Source organism: Equus asinus, chromosome 1, assembly GCF_041296235.1.
Source record: "Equus asinus isolate D_3611 breed Donkey chromosome 1, EquAss-T2T_v2, whole genome shotgun sequence".
Taxonomy (NCBI): domain Eukaryota; kingdom Metazoa; phylum Chordata; class Mammalia; order Perissodactyla; family Equidae; genus Equus; species Equus asinus.
The window spans coordinates 33,880,661-33,904,551 of NC_091790.1; the positions used below are offsets into that span (position 1 = coordinate 33,880,661).

General features: G+C 41.8%; 1 protein-coding gene across 1 annotated transcript in view; it reads left to right on the forward strand.

Annotated features, from left to right (window-relative positions):
* NOX3 (NADPH oxidase 3) overlaps positions 1–23,607 on the forward strand; it is a 57,426-nt gene extending 33,819 nt beyond the window's left edge. Inside the window, exons 11-13 of the mRNA XM_014846976.2 lie at positions 8,016–8,162; positions 12,329–12,453; positions 23,481–23,607. Of these exons, the coding sequence (XP_014702462.2) occupies positions 8,016–8,162; positions 12,329–12,453; positions 23,481–23,607 (399 nt within the window). The remainder of the gene's footprint in view (positions 1–8,015; positions 8,163–12,328; positions 12,454–23,480) is intronic.
* The last annotated feature ends 284 nt before the right edge of the window (positions 23,608–23,891 follow it).

Here is a 23,891-nt window from a genome sequence, read left to right on the forward strand (position 1 = left end):
CTGACTTCCACGTCAAAGCTCTTGTATGAAAGAAGTGAGGTTTCATGCTATTGAAAGTTTAGGCTGAAAATCATCCTGAAGAGCCACTTCCTTAGCTTCTGCATGTGTGAGACAAAGTTTAAGTTACTCTGTTTTAAAGAAACTTTGTGTTTGTTTGAGTACAGCTATGGTTAGATCTAGGCAGCTAATATTTGGCAGGGCCGCCCACATGCTTTGGAGATATAAATACTACTCCCTCCACTAAATTGTTGGCATCTCTATAATTTTTCAAGTGCAGCAGAGCAGAGTAGTGCATATTTATCTAACAGCGTCTTCACAATTATAGATCTGGTCTATAGTTTTCAGATTGTTCTTTTTTGTAACAAGGAGAGGCGGAGAAACAGCATAGGAGTTCAGAGCTGGGATTTTAAGCCTAAATGGTTAATTGCAATTAGGTGGCATTTTCTCGTCCCTCTGGAAAACACAAGTTGGCATAAAGGCATACATTTTTACACACAAGCCTCATGTTGCAAGTCTACAATAAAAAAATTGCACTAAAGTTTCTCAGTTGTTGCCATTGTATCTCTTCACCCTTCTTCTCTGCCACATTATTCTAGAACACTGCTAAGTAAAATGCAAGAGAATAGCCAATAGGACACTCACCACTTGGGATCATGTGTAGCACTCTCTATTTGAAGCTGGTGTTTTAAAATTTCTTTCTATCATTTTGTGTGTGTGTGAGGGAGATTGGCCCTGAGCTAACATCTGTACCAATCTTCCTCCATTTTATGTGGGACGCCGCCACAGTGTGGCTTGATGAGCAGTACTAGGTCCACGCCTGGGATCCAAACCTGCAAACCCTGGGCAGCCAAAGCAGAGTACACAAACTTAACCATTATGCCTCCAGGCTGGCCCCTCTTTTATTTTTAAAGATAGTAGGGAGGAGAGGAAGAGGAAAAGAGAGAAGTGGTTAGGAGACTTCCCAAGAAGGCAAAACAACAATAAATATAATGATGGCTTGCTGTGGAGGAAATGGAAAAAGCTGTAATATATGAAAGGGATATTTTCAACACAGGAGTAGGAGTCAAACTTCACTTAGTTGAACACAGATAAGAACGTAGTGCTCCTCTGGGCTGAGGGAAGCTGGTGTGGGAGGGTAAGAAGGCTCTGCGATGCAATATGGAGGATGCCCAGCACTGAGGGGTAGAGATGCCCCATGGTGATGGAAGGCCTCCAACTCCTGCCTACCGGCAATGATTAATTCTACATCACACTCAATTTGTGAAAAGAGCTCTTGAAAAAAATTAGGATAGTTTGCACAAGCAAACTGTCAAAATGATGAATGAAATAGGTGTGTACGAATGGGGAGGGAGGGGAATGATTGCTGACATAAATATATAGGCTTACACGTTTTAGTTTCCCCGATATAACAGCCATGTAGACAGAGCTGAGAGAACTGCCAACTGGAAGATTTGGTTCATTTTCTTAACTGCATATGTAATCTTCAGACTATAGTAAAATAGATTATAGAAAAACTGAGATAATCTAATTTCTTCATAAATTGTCTTCCTTCATCAGCTCAATAATATATAACTGTGATAATGGGTATTTATAGTGTGTCCCATGCAAAATGGCCTTTAGGTTCCTAACCTAATATAATAAACAGATAATTCAAATAAAAAGACAGCATGAGCCAGTGGGAACAAGGCAAAGAGGCCAAGAAAGGCAAAAATCCATACTCTACTTAAATATATTAACAAAACAAAGGAGGGCCTGCTCTTTTTTCTAATGAATGAAAAATGCTTTTAATTTAATCTGTTTAGTTTGAGGAATTATTTACTTTCACTTTCTCTCACACTGGAGGTCTGGCTACTCCTGGAATTGATCATCTCTGCTAACCACGAGAGTGTTGTAATAAATTGAACTGGGGAACACAAGGCCGTGTTTCTCTCCCGAGAAGACACACGTGCTTCTCATCTTTCACTGGGCAGCCTCAAAAGACTTCAGTCCTCCATTGGGGCTCACCATTGCCTGTAGGGAGGTGACCAGTATTAATATTTTTAATATCTTGCTTTATTAACCACACAATCCATACATGATGACAGTGTCCTTGTAAAAGATTCAAATAAAATACTCAAACAGTCAACAACCTCCCTTCATTCGCCTACCTCTCCAAATTCACCACCACCATCACTTTGCTCTCCAGGGGGGCTCACCATTAACTAGTTGAGAGCATCTTATTCCCTAACTTTTTCGTGCATTTGTACACACATACTGACCTATGCACATGCGCAGGGTGTTATTTTATTTTTATGTAAATAGGGATGTGGGATGTGGGAAAGAGAGAGAGAGACTGAGAGATGTGCGATTTGCTCTGTTTTTGTTTTTCTGTTATGACTTGGAGCACCTTCAAGCATCGATACCTGCTGATTGCCTTCATCTTATTTAGTAACTTCAGAGTATTCTGTAGTATGAAAATCTCACAATTTATTTAATCATTCTACTGCAGTCATGCACCACGTAATGAAGTTCCAGGCGACATATACCATGGTGGCCCCATAAGATTAGTACCACATAGCCTAGGTGTGTGGTAGGCTATACCATCTAGGTTTGTGTAAGTACACTCTATGATGTTTACACAAGGATGAAATTGTCTAACAATGCTTTGCTCAAAACATATCCCCATCATTAAGTGACACATCTATATTAACGAACATTTTGATTATCCAACAAGTATTATTAACAATAATTAGAACAAACAAAGGCACAATAAGGTCGGTCCTTGGTCAAGGGGCAGAGCCTCAGTACAGCCATGAAATAGTTGCCATTAAGGATAATAGCTTTAAGAAAAAGTCTTAAGGACTAAAAATGATTGACAAAGGGTGGTCTCAGTCTTACAATAGGCAAATCGAGAAACAGTTTTATAATTCTATCTCTTTAAAACTGGATGTGGAGGGCCATCCTAGTGGCGTAGTGGTTAAGTTCATTTGCTCCGCTTTGGCAGCCCGGGGTTCGATGGTTTGGATCCTGAGCACAGACCCACACACAGCTCATCAAGCCATACTGTGACAGCATCCCATATAGAAGAGCTAGAAGAATTACGGCTAGGATAGACAACTACACACTGAGGCTTTGGAGAGGAAAAAAAGAGGAAGATTGGCAACAGATGTTAGCTCAGGGACAATCTTCCTCACAAACCAAAAAGCAAAAAACAAAACTCGATATGGAAGCCACATTATTGAGGGAAGCTTCTAAATAAGAAGAAATATTTGCTTCAAAATTCATTTGCTGTTGTATTCATCCAGGATGACCTTGGCGACAACAAGCACACAATAAAAACCAGGACATGATGTTGACTTACTGAGGTGGTACTATGTTTTGTAAATATCAGTTACAATCTCTATCTTTTCAGAGAGAAAACTTCTCTGTTGGGAAAGCAGTCGTGATTCCCTGCATGGAAAGTCTCCATTACCCACCCTGCTCGTTTGGAGCTCCTGCCAGTTCTGTTACTGTTTCTTACAGTGTGGATGTCTTAGTCAGCTCGGGCTGCTGTAACAAAAGTACCATAGACTGGGGGCTTAAATAACAAACATTTGCTTCTCACAGTTCTGGAGGCTGGAGGCCTGAGATCAGGTGCCAGCATGGTCAGGGTCTAGTGAGGACGCTCTTCCTGGCTTGCAGACGGCTACCTTCTCATTGTGTCCTGACCTAACAGACAGAGGGAGCTGTGTCTTTTCCTCTTCTTATAAGGGCACTGGTCCTATTGTGGGGACCCCACCCTCATGGTCTCATCTAAATCTAACCATCTTCCAAAGACCCCATCTCCAAATACCATCACATTGGGGGCTAAGGTTTCAACATATGAATTTGGGGGAATACAAACTTTCAGTCCACAACAGTGGGGAACATTGGTGCTGCTTAGAAACAGGCAAGCTCATAGTGCGCTGGCCTTCTCCTGGGAGAGGCATCAATCAAGGTCAAGGTCAACCTTGGTACCCTGTAAAACAACTCCATGTGTGCTTAGCACACAGAGAGCCTGGGGTACACTGTCACTAGTGAAAGGGCTCCTTTTTCAGAACTAAGTCTTTATGATCAATGCTGAGCTTTCAAGACTGGTGCTAGAGATAAAGTCTAGTTTCATCTCTTCTCAATGACTACCATCTCTATAATTCAGGAGTGACCAGTGGGGACACAACCCCAAGTAAGGCAAATGGTCCCCTTTGCTCCCAAATATAAGCACACGGTATTCATTCTGTAAGCTCCTCCAAATGACAGTGAGGACAGTACCAATAGCCGCTAACATCTCAGAGCCCTTAATGTCTCTGTTAAACCTTGAGCTAAATGCTTCCAGGAATAATCTCATGGGCAGTGTTCTGTACTTTTTTGCCAGTTTACATGTGTCACAATTTAGGCTCAGTTAAATAACCTGCCCCCAGTTACACAGCTCGTAGACGATGAAGCCAGGAGTCTAGGGCTGTCATAGGGCTGAAGGGCTCACAATGTTTCATTACTATGCCACACTGCATCCTAAACCTGCGCCCTCAGGTACAGTTTCCTTCTTTGGAAAGATTCTGGGCCGTAGATAAATAAGTAATTTTTGTTCCCATGCTATTCTTGGGAAATTGATTTTGGATCCTAAAGAATCCTATGGGGTGTATTTTTGGATGTGTCTCTGCCTGTCTTTGTGGATGTCTATCCAGGCTATGGGACAGGAGCCTCTGATTGGAGAGTCTGGAACTCTGGTGGTAAAACAGATGAGTAGCTTTTCTTTTTTTTCTTTTCTGGAATTGTTTATCAAAAAGTAACACAGGTCCATTTCTCACTGGCCCCAGATCTCCTTGACCTGGTCCACATGTGCTACCATGGAATTCTTAAAGAGAAGCCCAGGCTGCGGGGAACACAGGGATGAGATGCAGCTCACAGAGAACACAGGGCTGTGAGTGTCTCTCAGGCCAAGGCCCTCTGAGACTGGACGTGGCTAAGTTTGGTCTGGTGGTTAGTGCCCAGGAATGATATGAGAGCAAAGGTCTGCGACAGGCCACATGCACACACAACTCCCTAACCCTATTACCCAGTCCTGGACTGGTCTCCTAAAACATGCAGGGATCCATTATGTCTACAAAAATGTATGGAATGAGTCCTGTAAAAGGAATAACTTCATTACCATGAAAGTTCAGAACTTTCACCATTTTACGGAGGATGACTTTCTGTTTAACAAAACCTTTTAAAGTAACTTTAAGTATTTTTGGCCTGTGATATCAGCTACACAATTCTGAAAGCCATGCTTTCTGTGGGTAACTGATTTTAGGTTTGTTTTATTTTTGGAGACTAAGGAGGGGTGAGTGTGGGAGCACAGATCACAGAGGAGTAGCCTATTGTCTGGGATGTTTCTTCTACCATTGACCAGGTCCTTCCTACCAGACGAAATGCAGAGGTGGAACTCTATGCCTTCACAGTGAGCGTCCCTCACCATTACAAAGATGAAAGAGTGTCAAAGTAAATACCCTTTTCCTCTGTTCAAAGTCTGCTTTCTTCTTTTTCTGCCTGAAGCACTTCTCCTGAGCCTATTCAGTGTCCCTCCATTGCCTCTTGCACCAGTGTCACCTCTAAGTCAATTACAGAGGGAAAAACACACAAAACCATTACAGGGAAGAACAAAGTATAAAAGGCTTGGCAAGCCCTCAGAACGCTGACACACAGCAATGCCACAAGAAAGTAAGGACAGCAATGATCTCTCTTTGAAAAGATAAGCATCAGTGAGGGAAGGAAGCTAAGATGTGGGCATTTTCCCCAGAAGGATGATTGGAACTGGACTTGAAATTGACATGTTTTTTAAAAAAGCAAATGTTTTGGTTTATTATTCTTATATGAATATTTTAAGCATGGTCCTTAAAGAGTGGGAAATAGCAGAAAATAAATCAATGATGTTTGTTCTATACCAAATGCCACCATTAATGTTCTTAGATAAAACAACCTAGGGAGAGCAGGAAAGAGGAGGAGGAACATAGGTGAGAAGGGCATTAAATTCAGTCAGTAGGTCTTCTTTTTCCACCAGGAGCAAAGCACATTCAAAGGAAGGCTAAGGTTTTCAAAGAATAATTTAGATTAGGCACTACGCAAGGTGGAAAGAAAGATAGCAGTATTCAACACCAACATAAGATATAAAATCAGCCTCCTGGCCTCCAGTCTTCCTCCCTTCCCCCTCACACTGCCCAGTCTCTTCTCAACACAGCTGCCGGAGTGCCCCTGCCCATCTTCCTTCCTCAGATCACGTCACCTCCCCTGCTCGACGCCTTCTATCTCACTCAGAGTAAAAGTCCACCATGGCCCCAGAGCCCACATCTGTGCCTCCCCGGCCTTCCCCTCAGACCTCATCTTTTCCTCCACTCCCCTTCTCACTCAGCTCCAGGCACACTGGCCTCCCGGCTCTGCCCTGAGAGGTCCCACGTGGCCTCTTCACTCCTTGTTCCTGCCATCTTTCTAGTGTGCCTCCCCTAACCATCAACTTCCTTGCCTCCTCCACATCTTTGCTCAAGTGTCCCCTTTCCTTGACCATTTGACTTAATACTTCAATATGATAAATTCCTGCACAAACCTGGAGAGAATAGGTGAGATAGGTAAGATGTTTAGCCTAGAAATCAAACTCGATCTGTTAATTAAATCTCATCTATTACTTTCATTATATGATTCCGAGCTTGCAGGCTGGCTGATGTCGGGGGAAGGAGGAGAACACTGGCTTTGTTGTTGTTAGCGCTGTGGAGTAGATTCCAACTCCTAGAGACCCTGTTTCCAGCAGAGCAGAGCCCTGCTGGGTCTTTCTGTGCCATCCTCTCACTTTCTGGCACCCTATCAGACACTACTCCGCTGCTATTCACAGGGTTATCATGCCCATTTTTTGGGAGTGGGAGGCCAGGTCCTTCTTCCTAGTCTGTCTTGGTGTGGAAGCTCCACTGAAACCTGTCCACTATGGGTGACCCCACTGGTATTTGAAATCCCAGTGGCATAGCTTTCAGCATCACAACAACATGAAGCCACCACAGCATGACAACTGACAGATGGGTGGGGTGGTTCCCTGACTAGGACACCAACCCAGGCCGTGGTGGTGAGAGCACTGAATCTTAACCGCTAGATCACCAGGGCTGGCTGAACACTGGCTATTAGAGGAGCTATTTCCTGGTGGAGATCAAGACAGTCCTGGTAGATTTTCCTAAGCAGTGGGGATGTCTCTTTGTGGACAGCGGGTGCAGGAAACCATAGTGGGCAGCAATGAGAGGAGTGCGAGAAAATTCAGAAGAGTTAATATATCTATCTCCCATGGTTTCTTCTAGATAACAGTTTCCTGAAGCTCAAAGCACAAGAGCTGAGCCTTTATTTTAGCAAACCCAAACTACTTCTTGTCACATGCCATTCGCAAAACATGGAGAGTTAAAAAGAAATATGTTCCAAGACCTAATTTCATTTTAGCAGTTGACACACAACCACAGCCACCACCTACCCGCTTTCTTGGACACCAATATGTCTGGCTGAGGGAAAACTTCTAGCCTGTGTGGCTTGATTCTGCAATTACCATAATCTCCACCTTCCCGAGGTCATGCTGATGAAGTGGATTAGCGCACAAGCCTTTGGGGTCTCTGGAGAAGAGAGTTCAAATCCGGAGCTTGGGTCATAATAAAGATGGAGGGGGTGGGGCTAAGGATTTATCCCCCTTTGGGAGCTGTGAAAGGCACAGCGAGTCAAGATTATTAACCTCGCTCAGAAGAAGCACAACCAGGAAGACGGTGAATTGATCCTCAGCCAGAGGAACTGGCAACAACACATAAGCTCCTGACTCTCTGAATTCACTCTGGGCTTTTTCAAACACAATGTGAATTTCTTTCCAAAGAAATCACAGTGTGAGTGTTTGTTCCCTGGCAGAGGGAAGCATGTTATTTTGCAGAAGTGGCCATTTGGGCTCAAATAATTTAATGGAGATAAAGTAGGCTGCGATTATCAGCACATTAAAGACAGATCTGTGCTCTTGCCTTCTCTCTTGACAGGTGTATTTCTATTGGATTTGCCGGGATCCAACGGCTTTTGAGTGGTTTGCTGATCTCTTGCTCTCACTGGAAACGTGCATGAGTGAGAGAGGGAAAACTCGCTTTCTGAGTTATCACATATTTCTTACTGGCTGGGATGAAAATCAGGTATTGATAAGGCCCTGAGAATGAGCAATGTTATCTATCTCATCTAACAATAGAGCAAAGAGAAGAGGAACAATTTCAATGATGCGCTCTATGCGTAATCTGGTAGCATGAAAGAATTATCTTTATGTTCTTAAAAAAGGAAAGAAGAATAAAATAAAACCAGATTAGAACAAACTATTGAAATTGTAGCAATCAAAGAACCTAGAGTTAACCTGCTGGAGAATAGAAACGAAGACCAGAAAAGGGGTTGGTTCATGGAAGAAAATCCCAAGTATGGAAACCCAAGAAAAACGATGTCATCAAAAGTTGCATTTGTCATTTTAGTGACACCAAGCAAATATTATTGATTGGCTGTGTTGTCTTGTTGAGCTTCTCATTGGTTTTAATTCTATGTTTTGAGTTGTTCGGAGGTAAACAGAAAAAATTCCCAAGTGTTTACATTCAATATTTTGCCTTGTAAAGCATGTGAGCTCCTACAGAAAATAATTACTGTGAATACATGATTTATCTAGAGATTTCTTTTTCTTAAGGCATTCTGATAAATTCTGTGCACATATGTTTATTCACCTAAGATTAAAATGATCTATTGTGGCAGGTGATCTGCAATGTATTACACTAAAGAAGCATCAAGGTTGAGTTTACCAAAATCAATGTCTATCAAAATATCGCACCATGGTAGTATTTCAGTGTTGATAATATTGAATGATAACTATCAAATTTTAAATCTTTTTTAACTCCTCAAATATGGAAGCTAACAATGAAGTGATTACTAGGTTACGAAATTTATGTTCTAATCAGCACTTCTGTAGCGACTATGATTGATATTTACTTAAGGAAAGTGTGTTTTAGCCAAGATATGCATTAATCACTAAATTTACAAATAAATGCGCTCCTGGTAGCTCCTGAGTGCGTGCTCTCTCCCTCTCTCTCTCTCACACACACACAGAGACATAGACATTGGCCCTATAGAACATCACTGTAATTTGACTCTGTGCTTCTGCAAATGAATAAGACGTTGCTTGAAATTCAGTAGCTAAATGAATTTTTAGGGACTTATTTGCAGTCGGCCTTAAATATTTATTCCTCTGGGATGATTTGAAATATAGGTTTCTTGGGAATTAGGCTTGAAACATCTTAATGAATTAAATAGTGTTAATTATGTTTTCCAAACAAACATTTTCTGTATTCAGATGGGGTTTTTGACTAATGATCCATATGGTGCAGCACAGACAAGCCTTTTGCTGTCTGGTACCATGCTTGCCCTTCTGCTTCTAAAGTGAATTGATCCCGTGTCCACTAGGCATTCCCAGTCATTTGGGAGTTGCAAGACTGAGGCTCTGCTTGATTTTGTGACAACACAGCTCTGTCCCATCCCATCTCTGCCACATCCAAAAGTGTATAAAATATACTTTTTTTCTGAATACGAGTAAATTGCAATAGACGTGCTCTTAAATTTTTGCCCTGACATGTTGGAAATTCTTTAGATGCCCAAATTACAGAAAAAAATAATTGGTGCATTCTGTCAGTAAGAAATCAAGAGGCTGTTTTAGAAACAGCCAATTGTTAAACTGAATTGAACAACCTCAAAGTGGCAGAATGACAAGAACAGAAGGGACAGATGGAAAAGGTATTATGAAGGGCAAATCAACAGGGTTTGGAGATTAATTGAACATTGGGCTGAGAAATATGGAACAAATATAATTCTAAATGTTTGAACATCAGTGATTGGTAGTTTGGCGGTACCACCAACGTAAGTTGGAAAGGCCCTTTTTTCTACTAGATAATGCCCAGACTTCTGAAGCAAGTATTTTAAGGCTCTTCCTGTCCTAAAGCATCCTATTTGTTCTATCCTATCCGCATCATTTTCCCCCAGCACTGGAGCCACCAAGCAATGCGTGCTTTCCCATCATGCTGTACAATTTCATGCTTCCATGTCTTCGCTCATACTATTCCCTGATATGTCGTTTAATGCCCCCTGTTCTTCCTCACTGCCTACTGCGTGTTTTAAAGCTCAGGCCCCTGGATGGCCTTCCCAATTCTCTTAGTCAAAATTACTTGGACTTCACCTGAGTGACTTGTTTACTTCTCCAGAGCACTTTGTTCTGTCCTTAGCAAAGAGGGATCCTGGTCTGGTTCATATCACGGTAGTCATACATGTGGGCTGCCCCTCTCTCGATGACCAGTTCCTCACAAAGCAGAGACCTCTCTTTCTTCTCTGTACCACTTCATTCATAATACACTGCCCACCTGTTGAAATCACTCAACGATTGTATGTGAAATTAACTTGAAGTCACAAATTATTTGGGAAGATTTATTTTTAGTTATGATCATCAATTGGAAGTAACAGAAAAAAATCCACATAAAGGTATGTTTGGGGAGTTCAAGAGGCAGAAGTCTACTCAGGCAGGAAGATGAGGGCTTGGGAGAGAAAGTTTGGATTCATCTTTGTAGATATTGCTACTTGGGCCATGAAAATGGAACCTCTTTGGAGAGTAGTGGTCCAAAAGAGATACAGAGAGCTGAGACCAGAGACTGAGAAGGCAGCTACATTTTGAGATAGGAGAATGTGATAAGAAAACAAAATCTAATGTTTCTTCCTTGGATCAAAAGAAGAGCCAGAGAGAAGGAAAAGAATTAGGATTTTACAATGCAAATAGAATCAAGAAGCAGCAATGTTCAGGCATGTGGTGGAGAAGCCAAGGAGAATAAGGCCAGAGTTATCGTTAGATTTGACACTTAGCCAGACGTGAGTTGACTGTCTCTGCTTTTCCTGCCTACAGCTGAAACCAGCTTCTTCTGCGCCATCAGTCAATCCTACTGTTAAGTAAGGGGGCTGTGGGTGTGCAACACTGCCACTCCCACCTGGAGGCTAATACAACTCTGTCCTTGAGTTCTAGTTCTGACAACAGAGCTTTTGCCAGTTTCTAAGGCTCAGTCCTGAACTACCACCTCAGTTCTTATTCCTGAACTCCTGTCTGCTGCACTCTCTGTCTTGATAAACCTGCCTAAGAAGAAGATCCTGCTCCTCTCACCATTTTTCCCTCTCCTTGCCTGGAGCCCTATTTCCAAACTCAATTCCAGTAGCAGCCCTGCTACCTGGGGTCAGACTTGCCTGAAGGCAACTTCCTGCAGCCTGGATTTCTACGATTCTGCCATCATCCACCATCATCTACTGGCTTGTTAGGGCCATTCCGTTATTTTCTGCTCCATCTGCCTATCTGTGGCTGCTTTCCTAGACTGATGAGAAGGCCAGCCGGGGAAGTCTGGCATGCAGAAGGAACCTGGGCTAAGAGCTCGCCTCGCAGGGTTGATACCCACAATGGTCAGGAGCAGGTAGAGTCAGAGAATGTGAGCAGATGGAGCAGGTGAGCTCAAGAGCTGTGGAGGCGTCAAGGGATGAGCACAGGGCACACAAATCTTGGGAGATAAGAAGCAAGGTAGCTATCAGAATTCAGCAGCTTACAAAATCATCCCCAGGCACTGCTATGCCTCAGGCTATTGTCAATCGACCACTACTGACCTGACACCTGGGTGCATTCACGTCATTGGATAGCAAACAGTTGGGCACAGAGCTCCAACCATGCCCCTTGCTATGCTTGACCACCATGTCCTGTCTGCCAGACTCAGCATCCTCCAAGCACTTGAACCCGGACAGCACACTTCAAACCATCTCACGCCAGTGGGGAGATCCGATCATAAGATCCAGCTTCCTCCTGGACACTTTCTCACTTTAATCTGGCGGCGCCCTTCTCAAATCCCCCAGGTTTCCTATGAAGTGAGTGGGGACAGAGGCAGAGATTAATTTTTGAAAACTTTGGCAGAAGAAAGGAAGTAGCTTAGTGCTTGCTTTCCCGTAACCATATTTCCTGTGTTATTCTCATCCTTTTAAAGAAAAATCTTCTCTCCAGGCTCATGTCATTGCCCATCTCCCAGGTGTAAAGCACTTTGTTTTAATAGTGGAGGAATACAAAGATAACTGAGATATGATGCCTGTCCTATAATGCAAAATCCGTGATATCTGATTATAATGATAAGCATTTCCAGCCACATAAAGACAATTTTTGAGTATTAAATCTATAAATAAGATAATAACTTCATCTTTTATTTGGAAGCAGGTTCCCTTTCTTTTTTCTAAATGTCAACTGATACCACAATTTTTACTTTAGGCTGTTCACATAGCTTTACACTGGGATGAAAATACTGATGTGGTTACGGGGTTAAAGCAGAAAACCTTCTATGGAAGACCCAACTGGAACAACGAGTTTCGACAGCTTGCCTACAATCACCCCAGGTAAGGCACAATCTTTTCTCCCTGCCTGCTGGGAGCCTCCCTGGAGAAACTCAAATTCTGCCAAAATGGAAAGGTCTTGGGCTGAGCTGGCTGCTAGTTAATCTGCAGTCCTGGGCACCTTGCTTAAGGATAAAACATTAACCTCAGAAAAGGTGGTCATGGGATATTTCAGGAACCACACCTCTGCTTGACTGGCTTACAGCATCTGACAAGTAGCAATTACGTTGAAATTTTTCACACTTAAACTTAACTAAAGATGATATTTCTTAAACTACCTATGTCTTCAAGAGATCTTTGGTGAACACAATTGATTTCTAACTACCCATCTAGAAATTCACTTATGTCCAACTGTAGACTGTTTCTAGCATGTCTAGCAAAGTAGAAAAAAAAATGTTTTAAGACCAAACAAGGATTTAGGTTGGTACTTAAAGACCCAGAATCTGCAGCCCAAGTGCCTGGGTGTAAATCTTGGCTGTGCCATTACCACCGGTTTGCCTCCAACAAGTTATTTATCCTTCCACTGACTTAGTCCTCCTCTCTGTAATCTGCAAATAGCAATAGTGCTTACCTGCTAGGTTCTGTGAGGATTAAACATGTGAATACATGTAAAGTGCCTAAAACAGTGCTTGGAACTCAGAACATGTTAGCTGCTATCATTATTATTATTATTTCAATTATTACCGTTGTTATCGTTATATAACAAACTTCAACAGAGAGGAGGAAAAGCATTTGCTCTGGGACCATAAAACAGGAGTAAAGCTTGTGGTCTCTGATTCTAGAAGTTACTGGCTCTGTGACCTTGGACAAGGTAGCTTATTTGAGCTTTTGAGCCCATTGCAAAAATAGATGATACCATGCAGTCACGGTGTTATTTCATAACTTAAAAAATGCGTAGTACATTGCAGAGTTTGGTAAAGTGCGAGGCACTAATGTACACATTTATCGTTGCTATTATATGTCCCCTAAATCAATCTTCGTTCTGAATCCTCATCATCTACGGCTCTTGGAGGTCAGCATGTCCTGGTATAAGCTTTGTCTAAAGAATAGTTTCCATATTTGAGCAAAGAGCTGAAGGAAGTGAGGGAGGGTGGCATGTGGACAACTGGGAAAGAGTAGCATTTTCAAAGGCCCTGAAGCAGGAGACACACAGTTCCTGTCATGGCCCAGGAGGCCAGTGAGGTAGGAACAGAGTGAGTGGGAGGAAGAGTGGCAGGAGAGGTAACTGGGGGACAGTTGCTGGTCATTATGAGACTTTGGCCTTTATTCTGAGAAAGGAAGCCACTGAAAGGTTTGAGCAGAAGAGTGACATGATCCATCCTATATTTAACGACATCACTCTGGCTGCTGTGAGAGAATATGCCGTGAAGGGCATAAGGCAGAAGTGGAGAGGCCAGTGAGGAGGTAAGTGGCGGTGGTGGCTTGGATTGGGAGCAGGGTAAGTGCTGAGAAGCAGCTGGATTCCGGATATTTTTTGAAAGTAGAGCTCATGTGACTTGCTGATGGCTTGGATGGGAGATGTGGCCCAAGCTAGAGTAGAGTTACCACTTACCGATACGGGGATGACTGTGAGAGGAGCAGGCTGGCCGGTGTGGGATACCAGGAGTTCAGTTTTTGACACGTTGAGCTCCAGATGCCTGTAAAACATCCAAGTGGAGATGTCAAATAGGCAGATGAATATGAACCAAGAGTTCAGGGGAGAAGTTCAGGCTGGAGATACACACGTGGGAGGAGGCAGCCTATAAACTGGGTTTGGAGCCATGAAACTGGATGAGATGGACAAAGAAGCAAATACAGGTTGACAAGAGATCCAGGAAGCACAATACTTGGAGGGTAGGGTAATATGTTCTCTATTTGCTGGTTACAGAGTTTAATACATATTACTCACAGCTATGTTATTAATCATGTCATTTAGGTCTTCTACACCCTGACCTTTTTTTCTGTCCACTTTATCAGTATTGAACCTTTAAGAGTAAATTAAAATCCACCAGGGTGTTTCTAACTAATTCCCTATTTCCTGTTATTTCCCTACTGTCCTGTCCTCTCTCCTGAGCTCTGGCCTCGCTACTCTGTGATTTTCTTGCATCAAGGTTACTGCTTCGTTACACTTTCTGTAGTTCCCTAGTATTTTTTCTATAGTATGGAATACTTTTCTGGTGAATATTATTCATCTTTTGGTCAGTTTGGCTACTCTTTTTTACATTTTTTATACTCTTTTTGTGCCAGACTATTCTACTTTCTGTTTTATTAATTGTTGCTGAATTTGTTAGACGGCCCTGGAACAGCTATTGGACAGAGATTTAGGGAGGAGGGAGCTGTGGAAGAAGTGATCAGGTAGCTGTCCAGGGTTCATAACCCGCCCACTTCCAGTGGTCTCTGTGTGTGAATTCACTTTGACTTAAACTGTCCTGTGCTCTGTGAGACCACAGTCAACCCTCTCTACACCCTATGCCTTAGCAGCCTGTCCAAGAAACCCTGGACTCAGAAAAAGAGTGTTCACTGTGGGGGGTCTGGACTCCTGACTACATCATGCCCACATCAGCCCAGGGAAGAGAGAGTTGGAAGGAGCACTTGTGGGGCTTACTCCTCACCTTGAATTATCCTGAGAGCAAAAGATTTCCAACAAGAAAAGCTAAGAAAAGCTTAATCGTTGGCCTCAGAGTTTAGGGAGGGAGTGAAGGTGATGCGGCTCAGGGAGTCAAGGAGTCGAAAGAAAGATTTCTTGGACTCTCAAGGCCTGACAGTAGTGCTCCTTTATTCAGAGAATAGCATGGGGACAGGACCCATGGGCAGTGAAGAGCTGCAGGCATGGGGACAGGACCCATGGGCAGTGAAGAGCTGCAATGTGTTGAAGGTTAAGGCTAAATTTATAAGGTATGGGTACATGACTTATTTTTACTAGACAAAGAAAAGATGATGTAAAAAGTCATTAAATGGTTTCAGTGCAGATGGGGTCTGGTTATTGTGTGGTCGTATAACTTTAGATATGAATCTGATCATATAGATCGGCATGTAGGCCAGGATGGCCTGGGCTTCTCTCCCTGGGGCGGCCCTAATCCACGCCATAAAATCCATTGGGTCATATGGATTGGCATGTAGGCCAGGACACCTTGGGCTTCTCTACCTTGGGCAGCCCTCATCCACATCAAATGGACCAGCTGCACATTGCGTTTACCCCGGGGGCTCAGCCTCAGATGCCTTAGAAGAGTTGGCCAAGCCCGATGGTAAGTGGTCTTGGGGCTCTCCCCCTGCCACTCCTGAAACCCACTGGCTCCATTTCGCCTCTTGCCTTGACTCTTGTTGACACTGGGCTTAGCATCCAGTTCTGGCTCTACAGCTTCTCCAAACGTGGTGCTTTGAACCCATCCTGGCTTCTGGAGCCTCAGAATTTGGTTCCACCGTGCTGCCTACTCAATGCCCAGTCCTGTCTCCTACATCCCCAGCCTCCTCTGGGCCCTGAAAGTCACGAGGTTTCATTGCATACCCACCGGGTACTTGTCCAGAGACAGAGACTAGATCATTTTATCTGCAGTTTCCCTAAAAGGATTATGGGTAGAAAACTAACAAAATGTTACAAGCTCATATGTTACAGCCACAACCAGATTTTTTTGATGCTATTTTGTCCTTTCGGGGAAAAAAAAATCTCTTCATCTAATAAATGTTTCACATTCAGTTTTCAATGATCATGGAATGAATGTTCCTACTTTATACGCTTTTGACACAGACACATGTGTCTCAGTTTTAAGTTCTCATAGATAGGACCACTCTTTATTGTGATTTTCCCTTATTGACATCTCACATTGTGTTTGTTTATTTTTGTTACACATAAAATTCTCAGCCCAGTGGGGAAGGACTTTCAAACCGAACCATTTAATTATCTCTCTTCCCTCAGAAAAGTGTGAGCCAGGAACACAACATCAAGAGATGGAGAGCAGAATGGAGTTTGCGCAAACTCTGCCCCCAAAATTATGTTGCATGGTGTTGAGAAGTGAGTCTGCCCGATTTTGCAGGGAGTGAGGAATAGAAAACAGTTTGAAAGTGGGAAAACAAACTGTCACTTTTTTTGTTGCCCTTTGAGGAATGTGTTCATCCCTTTTCAGAAGCCATAATCAAAGTTTAGAACATAAATGTACTTAAAGCCCAATTGAATTTTTCAGCACATTAGCTATGTAAAATCTCTCATCCTAATGGATGACTTTAGCTCTTCCAGAATAACAGTCCCCCCACCCAAGGTTTGGATGTCACTGACTCAAGCCTCTATGGCATACTTCCTAGCCCAAAAATTTAAAAATAGTGTACCTGCAATAGCCTTAGATTCTAGAATACTACAACTTGTTATATAACTTCAACTATCAATGTAACTACTATTAGACGCATGTAGGCAAGGATCAATTATTATTTTATCCCTGGAATGCCAAGTCCCTGGGAAAAGACAAGCCACCAGTTAAAAGCTTAGCACCACCCTTCCAAAAGACTTTTAAAATGACCTCCTTAAAATAATTTTGTTTTCTGCTGTGTAAAAGAAGATTTATGTTTAATGAAGCTTTTAATGAAGAAATCTCAGAAAGAGAATGCCAATAAAATCTAATTTTTAAACAAGAAAATCTAATATTGAGAAGTATTTCAATATCCTGGCCTTTGTCCAGATATAAATGAAACACACAATCCAATTATGGTTCCGCACAAAGGACAAAGTCACATTAATTTTCCTCGAGATGGTTATTAAAGAGATAAACAGTATGTTTTCCCCTGATTATGTCAAAGGTATGTTTGTTCCTAAGCTGACTTCACTACTCTTACAAGACAGGTCTGTCCTGTTATTAGCGTGTATCTTTTGGCAGAGATGGGTCAGAAAGAATTGGTGGATTTGTTAGTGGCTTCAGAAAAGATTCTTTGTTCTTGAGGGTCTTTGAAGTAGATTCTCAGCCATTTCTATTCATCAGCAAGAAGCCATGGATTCGTAGAGCTTACTCTTTTAAAAACATTTACCTGTTCTCTCAAAGCTGGAGTTTGTTCTTGTTCTAAGAAGGAGTTAAATCAAAAGAATAAAAGGAAGAGGGGCAAAAATATTTTTTCATAGAACATGAGAAACAGCACCAAAAATAACGCTTGAAGGGGAACAGATCAAAGAGAACAGTGCAAGGTATAAAGGAACCAGAAAATTGCAAAAATAACAGTAATAGAGAAACAAATTGATGGACATCAAAATGAATACGAATAAGGAAAGGGGAAGAAAAAATTTAAAAGAGATCAAAGACTGAAAGTAGAAAATGGGAAAGTGCATTTCATTGTTTAATTTGCAATTAATTTTCATAATTATATCAGCTGTATTACAAAAATACCAATATGGTTTTAAAAGAAGATCAACAAATAGTAAGTGGATGTACAAAAAGTCTTCGCTATGCCCAAACTCACACGCATGTGACAGTTGCTGTAGATTGCATAAGTTAGACAAGAAGAGAAAAAACTCAAACACAAAAACAATGAAAGTCGTTCTCCCAATTAAAACAGAGTAGGTTAATTAAATATATTCATTGAAAGCCATGTCTTACTAATCTACAGAAATGTGCATCTTATACAAAAATGGAAGCTGTGTTTCATTTTTTGTAAACATTTTCAATATGTTCCCAAGCTTAAGACAAATATTCAGAAAATCAGGGAACTGTTTCCAAAAAGGTAGACAGAATGAAAATAAATGTATCTTTGTCACATGCAGCTCCTTTTTTATAAACACATATTGTGCATATACCCAATCCTCTGGGTTTGTGGATCAGCTGTTTTTAATTAATTGAATAAAATTCTTTTCCATAGGACTTCAATCTTTGATCTTACACTTCACATAATATTTATAGTTTGCCACTTTTGACTTATGTACTAATAAGTTCACCATGCCTCAGAGGCATAAAACTTTATGTAATTAATTACCATAAAAACTTTGAAGATTTGGCCATTTTTTTCATAACTTCTGGAGAAGTGTTTCTTTTATCTTGAAGGGAAAAAGAAAGAATAAGAGAGTGCTACCATTTGTTAGAACAGTTCAACCCAACACAATGAAGAAAGATGCCGACTTACTGTACAATTGAGAGTGGCTGATCCATATTGCACGAATGTATTTTAGACCACCCATTGTTTTCAGAAATGTAAAAATACCTTTATACTAAATTGAGTAAATGCATCCATCTGGAACCACATTTGCTTGTGTGCACACCCTCCACTTCTCATTTGTACATGCATATGTGCAAAATGTTTTTAAATGATATTTTTAAGAAATTAGCATTCTGATTATAGCATACAGGGCCCTCGATCTAACAGGATATCCTAAACATTCATTATGTGACTAAAGTGATCAGAATACTCAAAGAAATAGATTTAAATGGAAATCCCACACATGATGAATTATAGCTTCATGAGAAAAATAAAGCACCATAAACTTATGCCTTGGATAGTGTTGGCATATTTAAATTGTACCTTTCCACCAGAGGACATCCAGCTCTCCAGTTATAATGAAGTGAAGATTCAATGAAAATTACTGGCGTTACTCCATTTGTGGTAGATGAGATTAAGGAGGTGGGTGAGCACAAGGTGAATTTATCATTACTTTGCAAAGTTTCTTTGGTGATATTATCTACCAAATCATTAGATATGGCAAAAATATTAGGATATTTCTAGATCAAGGTGTATATATCATGGGGGACTGGAATTGGCCACCCCAAGATACGTCTTTTTGACATGAGGATTATTTGGGGCTAGTTACTTTTAAAAAACAGAAGACAGGAAAGAAACTCTGAAAAGTAGAATTTACTTACCCTTTGTTAAGAGATATTTACATCTGTAAAGGAAATCTCCATCCGCAAATGTGTCTCCCTCTCTGTACCGGAAGAAAGGGGGATGACCTTATCTCTAGAAACTCTTAATCAATTCAGAAGGCAAGGAGTTAAATCTGCATAATAATCTTACTCTTGTTTACTGTACTTGTCTGATAACCTCCTGTACCTGACTCCTCCCACCTGCAACATCCTCCTTTGTCTTTAGCTGAAGATATTTGAGATGGTGGCTTCAGCCATTTTGGCAAGTTGCTCAGTTTGCCTGAGCCTCTCCCATGTATACATGTTATAAAGCTTTGTTTAATTTTCTCCTGTTATTCTGTCTCATGTGAATTTAGTTCATTCTCCAGCCAGAAGGACCCAGAGCGGGTAGAGGAAATGTCTTCCTCCCCTACAATATGTTGGTGTTTTATCAGAGATGGGGAGGGGACAAGATTGGCAGAAAAATGGCTCTTCCCTTCCCAGGGACCCAACACTATAAGTCAACTACCTTCCTTTCTATCCCCTATTTGACCATGATGTCCTCAAGGGCAGCAACTTTATCTAGGCTCCTCAGAACTGAGCACAGTGGCCAGCATCAGCAAGTGAAGGGACAGGGAGAAGGATGAGGAAGCTAGGACGAGAGTCGTCACTCTTGCCAAAGAAGATGGAGTTGACGGGAAGAAGCAGCACCACAGCAGTGAGCATCTGTAGCCTCTAATGAACAGCTGAATCATTAGGATGCAGAGAAAAGTAACAAAGGAGCCTGCTGCAAATCAACTGGGACCTGGGGTACAAAAAACTGGCCAACACAATTATCATGTGCGCTTATGAAAAAGAAGGTGTTGTACAAAATATAATGATGCAATGAATCATTTGGAGGCATTTCTAATGAAAAACATTCACTGGGAAAGATTAACCAGAAGTGGTGTCCATTGTCTAGTACTGAGTTTGTAGCTCCTGTTGTCTTCTTTCTAAGCCTCCATAAATCCACAGGAAGCTTCTGTTTATCGATTTTATTTGCAGAATTCACTCAGGGTATAAAGTAATTTGATTTTTTTTTAAATGGGGTTTAGGGTCTGCCCCTACAGGGTTATAACTTACCAAGCATAAAAGCCAACACGTAAAAACAAGAATACAATTTAAGGAGAGAAAGGCTCAAGGCAGCAGAACCTGGGAATCCAGCAAGATGGCAGGATTCCTCCCAGGCGCACCCACTCTCCCATATATCTGCTGGACAGAAATCTCCTGGTGGATAACATTTTGGATGTCTTTCATGCATGGCATTGCTGAAATGTTTTCAAAAATGCATCAACCCCACCGAGAAGAGCATAAGAGTTATCTAGCAAATAAAAGGGGGATGAGAGGATTTTCTTTATTGTTTATCAGAGCTAAAAATAATACCATTAATGTTAACCCTCTTTGCAGCTTGTGTAAAATGTGTCCTTTTCTCATCAAAGTCAGCAGCTCAGACTGATCAATGCGGCTAATGTCGGTGCTGATCGGACTCCTCCTGTGTGTGCAAGCTCTGCAGCTTGCAGGCTGTAAACTGAAGAATAATGCCTTGTGTTTTTATATGTCTTTTACAGAGAATCTTTTCTTTTTAATTCTAAACGATGGTGGGTAATTAAACTTTATAGAAGAATTTTTTTCTTTACCAACCCTGTTAGGGTTCTGTTGCATTTGTCCATTGCCCCATAAAAAAAAAAAAAAAAAAAAAAAGACTGCCATGTCTGTGCCTTAACCACTTTATGGGGATCCTCGGCTCCATGATTCACAGTATGTGTTTGTGATGAGAAATCTCCACACTTGAAACCACAAATGCTAAGGAGGGTAAGCAAGGCGAGCGAAAGAATGCCATGTGTGGGGACAGTAACGCACAGAAAGCTAGTGAAGGACCAGCCTTTTCGCCTTAGTGCAAGGTAGATAATGAACGGTCTTTGTGAAACTTTTTGGCGATTGCACAACCATGACAGTTACACGAATACAGAAAAGTGTGTCCTTAACTGTGCAGTGTAATTGCCACAACTTCAAAAGAGGCGGGGTAGCTGTGAGCCGCTGGGGACACCAGTGGTACACCTGGCAGCCAGCAATCAGAATCCTTTGAAAGAGAATCTTCAAGGCAGAGCATCAAAGAGCACCCTCGGGTTCTGCACACAGTCACTGTGGCTCTAAGAAAAAGGGGAATCTTAGCATGTTGGGAATAAGCCAGTGGGCAATCTCTTTGGTGACACCTACACTGATGGGAAAATATTACCATCCATAACAGCATCTTTGAACCGAGATGCAAGGGTATCTCTGGGCATCAGATACTAAGCCAAGCTGTGACTCCTCACCGGCAAGGATTTTGACTGACCCATCTATCATTCAAAATGTTTCAGTCCAGAACTCAAAAAAACCTAGTGTTAGACTGCTGATCTAGGAAGGCTGAAATCATCACTGGGTTATCAGCTCACATCACATCTTCTCTTCAACTTTGTGGAGCAGGTAGACATGGGGGTCATAACATAAGTTAATTGTTACTGAGAGCTCCCCACGTGCCAAGCACAGGGTGGAAGACTGCTATTGCAACGTCTTGTCTAATCCTCTCAAAGGTTCCAGGAGCTAGGTACTATAATTCTCCCGATTTTATAGACAAGGAAATAGGGGCTTTGAAGAGATAATTACAAGCCCAAAGTTGCCCAGGAACACAGTGGTGAAACCAACGGTACTCTTAACCATTACCTTATTTTCCACAAACACCTTAAAATTGCTTTATTCAGTCATAAACTCATATTTTTCACTGGGAAATATTTTCTGAAAAAGCACTTTCTCAAATTTAGCCATGGGAATTATGTCTTTTAAAAATAGTACTTATACATTTTAAACATATTGTCATTTACAAATGAATCCACTTGATAAGTTCCTTTGAAGCTGGAGTTTGAAACGTAATTGAACTATCAATTTCTACCACGGATATTATGGTCCTGGAACACATCATTAAATGTGGATATGATGCACGGCAGACAATCGTGTTAATATATCAGCTAAGAAGAGCTAGGCTAGAGGAGGCCCTCCCCTACAAAAACCAGGGGTCAAGAAGTAGAGGTAGTATGGTGGGCTGGTCCTGGGGTCTGAGAAATTTCTCGAAGACGGTGTTTCTTAAAGTGTGTCTCCCAGGACCATGTGCCTTCACATTACCTGGAGGCCTTGCTAAAAATGCATGCCTTGAATCTGAGCCTGGGAATCTATGCCTTAACAATATACCTGGATAATTTTATGCCCAGCAAAGTATGAGAACTTTGGATCTAGATTAACGTAACTAATCAAGTTTGTGCCAGGGATGGGAAAAATGCTACAAGGAAGAGTACAGTGCAAGACAAGGGAAAACATGGTCTCTGTAAGTATAAAGACTAGCCCATCCCAACTTCCAGAGACAGCCCAAATCCTTGCACTGATGCATCGTTTATGTATATATGCAATGTCTGTTTCCTTTCCAATTCTTCTTTTCGGCCTTCTTTGAACACTAAAATAATTCCAACAGGAGAAATAAACTAAGTTGCTGTTACTTTATAATAAATTTTATTATCTGTAAAAAGGAAGGATTGAACAGGATATTAGTAATAGCGAATACTTTCAAAACCTTCCTGAATGTATTATCTCATTTTGCTTTCAATAAAACATACAATGTAGTCATTAGTGTCTTCGTTTTACACCTGTGGAGATTGAGGTCCAAAGTCTTGCTCAAGACCACGCAGATACTAATCAGCAGAACCATTTATTCACTCATTCAACACACGTGTATTGATTGTCTACTGTATGCCAGGCACTATTCCGGGTGGTGGAATTACAGAAAATGATAAGTGAAACAGACCACCTCCCTGCTCTCAAGGGTTTACGTTCTAGTCTCCAATCTAAAAGGACTCTAATCAAAGTCACCTGACCCAAAATCCAGGCGCCATCACCTCCGTATTGAAACTGCCTCCCCCGTGGCCCCTGCTAGCCTCAATCTTGTTGGCTCCACCTAGCGGTATGATCAGCACATCAAAGGACTCTGGGAACCTGTGGGAGAGGCTGGTGCTGCTGAAAGTAGGAAAAGAGAATCAAGAAAAAAGGAAATGGGTGGAGAAAAGTAAACAATTAAAGTCACAACCACCTCCTTTTTACTAACTGTATAATTCTGCCCTGGCTTCTGGCTCACCTTGCCCCTGGGTAACATGCTTTTTCCTTTTCTTCCCCCTCCTGCAGCAGCAACATTGGCGTCTTCTTCTGTGGACCCAAAACCCTCTCAAAGACACTTCAAGGGATGTGCCGTTTATATTCATCAGCTGACCCCCGGGGGGTCCATTTTTATTACAACAAGGAAAGCTTCTAGACTTTGGAAGTAAAATCCATGTTCTGTAAGTGGCTACAATGATATAGGTCAAGAGTTGGGAAACTTTTTCTCTAAAGGACCGAATGGCAATTATTTTAGGCTCTGTCAGCCAAATGGTCTTAGTGGCAGCTACTCAACTCTGACATTGTAATACCCCAAAGTAACCACAAAAAATATGTCAATGAGGGGCCAGCCCGGTGGCGCATAGTGGTTAAGTGTGCCCACTTCACTTCAGCAGCCTGGGGTTCACCATGCTGTGCTGGTGTCTCACATACAAATTAGAG